General features: G+C 39.0%; 1 protein-coding gene across 1 annotated transcript in view; it reads right to left on the bottom strand.

The window, feature by feature from the left end:
- Positions 1–664: 664 nt before the first annotated feature.
- USP13 (ubiquitin specific peptidase 13) overlaps positions 665–7382 on the bottom strand; it is a 59357-nt gene continuing 52639 nt past the window's right edge. The window contains exons 19-21 of the mRNA XM_030027639.2: positions 7182–7344; positions 5472–5556; positions 665–4843 (exon numbers count right to left, since the gene is read on the bottom strand). Coding sequence (XP_029883499.1) covers positions 4750–4843; positions 5472–5556; positions 7182–7344 — 342 coding nt within the window. The 3' untranslated portion in view covers positions 665–4749. The remainder of the gene's footprint in view (positions 4844–5471; positions 5557–7181; positions 7345–7382) is intronic.

Here is a 7382-nt window from a genome sequence, read left to right as displayed (position 1 = left end):
ATCATCCAACACTTCACGTGTCCTCTACTTTCATGTCAGGAAACGTCACTTATAGCCCGGTAGGTTTACCTCTTACCTCTCCTCCAGTTCCTGGTCCCATGATCCTATAAAAAGATGAAAGGGTTGCCATGCCTCAGTCTTCTTTTTTGGCCTATTGCATCTGCCAAAGAGTCCCAGTGGTCACGCTGCTATGTAAAGCCGTTACACATGAGGAAAAAAGACTTCTCCTTTACTGAACAGCAGGTGAAATTTCTAAATGAGTACGAGGAACTACAGACCAAGTTAAAGCAGGAATTTGGGGGTGAAATGACAACACTCTTCCACATGAACATTGCCAACTCTCATGTTCAAAGAATGTCAACTGGCTTAAAGGTTAAAAACAAAAAATTCAATCGATTTAAATCCTATTTTCTATTTTTGTCATGTTTTATATCCACTCAGGGCTTGGGGATTTTTATTTTTTTTTTCCAATCCACAGAAGTGCCGTGAGTCACAAGAAATCAAGATTCTCACAAATCTCTTTGTTCCCTATGCAGGTTTTTTCAGTAAAACACCAAACATGACCACAAAGAGTAAGAAAAGAAGCAGCATCAAAACATACTCAGTCTATTCCTCTTCAGTTCAGACAGGAAAGAAAGAAGCAAGAATCCACACAGTCACAAGATGTGAGAATATTTCTTTTTAATTTAAAACAGTTGCAACAATGTCTTTCACAACCTTTCTGATCTCAGACAAATACTCTCCAAACTGTTAACAGTGCTTCAAGCAAACAACTCTGGTGCAAAGTAAACCAGTACAGACACTTCCAGGATACAACAGTAAAATCACTGAGGAGTGAATAGAAATCAGAAACTGACCTCAGCCATTCAGATAGGAAAGGCGATGGGAAAAGAATAAAAAGTTAAGTCCAGTTACATATTTTGCATAGTCTGTCATTGCATGAAAATAGCAAAGATGATAAAAATGGCTGCTGCCAGGATGGAGAACAACAGGAATGAATTGGAGATAGTTCTAAAGCAATCTAATGAGCTCTGGTTGCAGCTGTATTCAGAATGTACTCTACAACCCAGTGGAGGCTGTCTGAATCAAAGAAACTGGACTAATGCTGGTTTCAGTTACACCAAAGTAAGTCAGAAGTAATGCCACTGAACCCAGTAGAATTACAAGTGATAGTAGTCCAGAAACATCTAGACTTGTTTTTAAACCACAGCTTTGAATAAATTAAATTTTTATCCTAATTATATTTTAGCTAGGAAGATTAAATAGGAGTTTGTGCCTACATGTGTTTTGGAGACTGGAAACTGTGACTCAGAATGAGGGGTCTACTGGATCCAGCACGCTGCTAGGAATGAGAGGAGAAAAGGAAAACAAGGAAAAGTTGTTGAGTTTTTCTTCCTTCCACTCTCCTAACCTGGATGTATCACATGAAAAAGTAAAAATCAGTCAGAGAAATAAGAGCATTATTATTTGCTGCCAGCTCCTGGCTTGCCATAATTTTCAGGTTAGATTGTCTCAAAGAGCTCACAGCGATTTTTCTTCCTCCATCCTTTTTTGTCAAGAACCTCTCAGCACACCTAACCCCCTAACAGCTATTACAGTACCCAGACACATGGAGTTTCCCCATCAGCCACTTGCCCAGGTTGTGCACTGAGGCCTGGGCCAGCACAATTAATTGCATACAAATTTTAGCAGGCAAAGCTTGATAAATTAGTCATCTATTCAGTACAGTCTGTTTGAGTGTGGCTTCTGAATGCTGAAGTTTAAAAAACCAAAGTCCTCTCCCCCACATTAGGCTGAAGAGTCAGGAATTTACATCCTGCTCCTGCAGATTCATGATGTTCTTCACACATAACCCATTGCAAAAGTGAAATGACTTAACTGGCCATTTGAAAAAGGAGGGAAGCCACTACTTTGGGAAATACTAAAGTAGTTCCTCAAACAGCTGAAGAACTTTTAACACATTTTCAAGCCCTAAATTTTAGAAGATCCATAAGCCTTTCACCTAAACTGCTCTCTGCACTTCTGACCCACTTGGTAGTTTAGGCAGGCAGTACACAAGAGTGATGAACTGAAAAGAATTTCAGAAGCTGAGGTGCTACAGTTCATCTATCACAGCCAGCAAATGGCTCCCACCTTTCATTTACCATTTCCAGTTTATCAAGTGTGCCTCCTATTAACTGAGATCAATCAGTCCCACAGCTATTCCAGTTTTGGGATGTACCAGACAAATGGTTTGCAAGAGTCCAAGCTCCATCCTTAATCCTATGAGACCAGCCATGTTTCCAGTTTAATAATGAACATGTGAACTAATCTATTGGCCTTCATTTACCCAAGGTTTCTAAATAAAAAGGTAGTGGCCACCAGATCCTGTTAGTCTATAAATAGCCCTTTAAGTTCATGAGGCAAGAGTGAAGCTGTTGTGCTGAACTTCCTTGGAATATAACTGTGCATAAGGAAAAAAGAAAAGAGAAAAAAGAAAAGAGAAAAAAGAAAAGAGAAAAAAGAAAAGAGAGGAGAGAGAGGGGAGAGAGGGGAGAGAGGGGAGAAAAAAGAGAAAAAAAGAGAAAAAAAGAGGCCTTTTGTCCGTTTTCTACTGCCAGAATGAAAAACCACAGACATAGATATATGGAAGTTTTGTTCTTTCACTTTATATAGAAGATGTATCACTGCATAATTTGCTGATCCCATTGTCAAATCTGGCATTTTCTGGTGAAATACACAAATACTCAAAACCTGGAAGAAGGAAAAAAATTTCTGGCAGCTTTTATTTTGTCCAGAACTGGTGGCTCAGTAATTACAAGGCAGCTGAATCTCACAGGAGCCACTTACTATTGTGCTAGGACGCCACCGTTCTTTTGTGTCAATAAGGGCACTAAATGCCAGAAGCTTTCCCAGCAATTAGGCACCATTTACACTCTACAGAATTATTGCACTAGAATTTCTCTCATAATCTTTTAAGATCAAAAAATTGATTTAAAAAAATCAGCAGTGTTTTTTTGGCTCTGCATGAGGCTATATGACCAGAGGGAGAACTATTTTTCCCCAAATGCTGGAAAAAATGCCCTGCTCATAACCAGATTTTTAATTTGGGCTCTCTTCTGTAGTGTGTAGCTGCCTGAATTTTGCTATTAAACTTGCAGACACTGACTGCAGAGAAAATGTAATTACACCTCCCTGCCTCTCTCTCTCTCTCTGTAAGGAGGATTTTTTTTTTTTTTTTGACTGTTCCAATTTATTTTGAGGGCTCAGTAAGATTATATGAGGCAACTCCAGCAACAGTCTCTAAGCAGTGGCCAACACTGTAAGCCTTTGGGGGTTTTTTGGAATCATGAAAGGTTTTGCACTCACCATTGTATTTTTTCTAGAATTAGTGTTTTCAAATACAATTTAAAAACCCACATATAAATTCTTGTCTGTGATACAAAGTGAAATAACAACCCAAAGAAAACAAAACAAAACAGGAAAGGCCAGCCCCTACCTACCCACCCCTTCATCCCTGCCAGATATATAAAACCCCTTTTAGAAGGTGTCTGTTGAAGCAATCAGATTATTGGTGTGTTTGCAAGTTTTAAGAAAGCTGAAACATCATTTCAAAGTGGGGTTTTCCTTTGTTGTTTGGTTTTTGTTATTGATTTTTTGGGGTTTTGGATTTTTTTTTTTTTAAAGGGAGGGAGGAGAGAGGGGCAAATCAATAAATCAGCTATTTTACTAAGCAATTTCCCTCACTCATGGATGGAACTAAATAAGCAATCTTTGGCAGAAAGCACAATTGCACTGTGAGTACTTTGTCAGGGAGTTGATTTCAGCTGGAATGTGAGTGGTCTAGATGCAAATTTCCCTGAAATAAATATAATGGGACATTACCCCTTCTTTACCTCCTTCATAAGAAAATAAAATTTAAATAATAGCCTTGCCCTTCCTGAGGGTATGCATTTAATTTTATAGTCAGAAAGTCTGATTCTTTTAGCCATCTGTAATCCTGAATCTGTTGGAAGAACTTGCAAAACAAACATCCAAGAGAATATGAAAAAACCTATGTCTGCAAAAATAAAATCTACTATTTCTCTTTGGCAGAAAATATACAGGGCACTGACAGGAGATTGCTTCCATCTCCATTAGTTTCTTAGGTTTACACATCAAAAAGGCAAACCAAAATACTATAAAACTGAATTCCAACAGATATAACTTTAGTTGACTTTTCTCACTGTACCAAAAATCATCTCTCAAATAAGACATTCTGCTTTGAAGAACACTCACATACCCCCTTCCTCCAACTTTATATGCAATATGATTTCTCCTAAGCGGTCTGGAGTCTGGTTGAAAACACTGGTTCCCAGTTACCAAAGATGCAAATATTTCTTTGTGGTCTTCAACACATGCATGTACAGAACAGGCAGGAGGTGGGCTGAACTGGGCTATTTTTGTTCAACTCTGAAAATTCCATCTTCTCCATTTACTAGCTGCAAACTCCACCAGTAATCTGCATGGTCTTAAGGTACCCTTTAAGGTGTATAAATTTAAAACAACATACTATACATCACCTAATAGAAATTTTCCCTCTAACACTTAAGGCGGCATCAAATGACTGTTTTTAAATAAACTATAAATATCCCATGTTTTCCTTTGCTTTTTGGCAGTCCAAGGATTAGGGGTCTTTTGTTGGTTTTAGATTTTCTTTTTTATTGTACACTTTTTTGGGCAGGTTAAAAAGGCTTATGGCTTCTTAAGGCCAGGTAATAGATTTGAGGCCTAACTTGGTATCCTGTGGTAAAAATAAATGTAGCCCAGGTCTTTGGGAGGTCGTTCTGAGGCACAGACTCTAAGGTCATTGTAGATCACCCATCTGAAATGAAAACAAGATTGATTACATTCCACGTGTATAAAAATCATCACAAGTTTATCAGGGACTTCTCAGATCCAAACTTCAAAGAGCTTAAAATCTAAAATTAGACAACAAAAAAGATCAGAGAAACAGCACAAGCAGGTTTACTAGCAGAGTCAGGAACTGAAAAGGAAGAGGAACATGCAGAGGAATCAAATGAAGGAAAATCAGGGATTCCCAATGCCAAATAATACAACCATATCAAAATCACAGCCAAGATCAGCACCACAGTACTAGCAATACTAGTATCAGCCCATAGTTTGATGGGTTTCTATTGATGGGGAATGAAAGGAAGTTGGGGGAAGCTCAGATAAACAAAACCAGATACAGAACTGATGCCCCAAGATGAACAGAGATTTGGAACAAGCACAGGAGAGCCGATGGTACGTTTCAGCATACACCTCAGCAGAATCAGAACCGACTCACCACATCTACAATCTGTAACAATCTTAATTTCCTTGGTGGGAAATGTATACATGGTAACAACATGCATGTTTTGTCTGCCATGAATACACACCCTGCTCTGTACGATGCATGCATCAAAGAAAACATTTGCTCATCCTTGTGTGTGTCTCCCAATTCCACTCACCTTCCTTCTTTTTTGAGATGACAAACATAGTGGCCACTCATTGTGGATGTTCCCATGTGGCTGATGAACCCAAACAGCTCATATCCTGTTTAAGAAATACAAATGGGACCGTAAGTGTTTTACTGCTAACATTGCAATAGGACTCCGGGGAAACTTTCTTTTCAGTACTGGAGAAGCAGCTAAGCACTCCTAACTCAGACTCTGCATCCCCAAACAGTTTCTGTTAAGACTGCAGCATATTCTCACTTTAACCAGTGGTCAGATTCACTGTCAAACATCAAACCAATCCAAATCAAACCCAGATAGATCTGTACACATACAGCTGGGCTATGATCACAGCCCCTACCAGGAAAGGGAAAAGAGCAGATTCATTCCCAGTTCACAGAGAGCACCACAGAAAGTGCCAGAAAAGGAATTCATTCTGCACACAAATTAGCTGTAAGTATGATCACAGATCCCCTGTTAACCAAACAAAAACCAGAAGTTTATACTGCAGCAGCCCATAAAAGAGAGGACAGGAAAGAAACCTCTTCCTTTAACATGAGGACAATTTTTGTGCTTAATGTCTCCAGAGGACTCAGCATTGGTTCTTGCTCCCCACCCATTCATGCCGTTCACCCAAATTACCACCAAAAGTAAAAGGGTACCTTCTTTCAGGATATTGCATAAGGACAGGGGCCTGGATTTTGGTGGAGAGGGCTTTCTGGAGCCATTTTACAGTATCATGTTGATTATCAGGTTTTCAGGCACTCAGTAAATGGTCTCAGTCTATAAAGGCTAAGTACCACAAAAAATAATTATTCGAAATAATTTTTTTTAACCTAACGATAATCAATGTTTCCCATGTCTCCAAGAAACTTAAGATTGGTCTTTATAATGTTAGAAACAAAGAAATGAATATTCTTATATCATAACAGCAACCACAGAAACAAAAATCAAATTGCCTGTTAATTTTTTTTTTATAAGACCATTACAGTCAAGATCAGAAGTACAAGTTTAGAACATACTACAGTTATTAGAATTGGTCACTAAAAACCCTCCAAAAACCGTTATGTGATAACCTCTATTAGAACCACCACTGAGCTTTTGTACTCTGTTGCTTTTACACTTACAATAGGTTAGGTTCTTTGCCTGCTTCACAACTCTGCTGTACATTAGCCCCATCTTGTGGTTTATTTAGCAGTAGCATGACTGAGGATCTCAAAAAACCAAAATAGCAAAGCAGGACATGCAGGATACCAACTATACCTGCCATATTTAGAATAAGGAACTTGGTTGAAGGGATTATCAAATCTCCCATCAGACCACAGGAGGACAGAAACTCAGGTGGTTTGTAACAGCAGCGTTACCTTTAGGATGCTCAGCCTCTGAAGATTTAAACATTCTAGCTTTTCTTTGTCTTTTTCTCTTATAGCAACAAAACAAAAAGTAAAGCTAGGCCAGAAGAGACTTATATGCTGTGGCAACAAGAAACTTGGACTCGATTTATTCAGTGAGTCTAGAGAAAGAGTTTTCTGAGCAAACACAGCCCACAGAACTTAGCAGCCCCACAGAGCTAGACTCGGCCTCAGAAGCAAGATTGTAAGTAAATTGTCTGGATCATGTCCAAAAACCCACAATAACTACTTTCAAAACAGAAAGGAGCTCTACGAATGGCATAGGTGTGATGCAACAACATGATAACCAGTTCTAAGCTGAAGGAGAACTTACTTCCAGACCCATCTTTGATCCTGGGTCCCTCCGACCCTGTCTCTGCAAGGATATTGGCATTAGCATTGTTCTCCATATCCATCATGTCCAAAGCAGGCTCACTTTCTTCCTCGAGTTCAGGGTGGCTGAAGATCCATTCCAGTGCACGCTCCAAATTATTGTTCTGTGAGTCAAACAAGCAAAAGAGCAGCATTGAATACA

Source organism: Aquila chrysaetos, chromosome 10, assembly GCF_900496995.4.
Source record: "Aquila chrysaetos chrysaetos chromosome 10, bAquChr1.4, whole genome shotgun sequence".
Classification (NCBI taxonomy): domain Eukaryota; kingdom Metazoa; phylum Chordata; class Aves; order Accipitriformes; family Accipitridae; genus Aquila; species Aquila chrysaetos.
The sequence above is the reverse complement of the archived record's forward strand: the minus strand, read 5'-3'. Positions and strand labels throughout refer to the sequence as shown.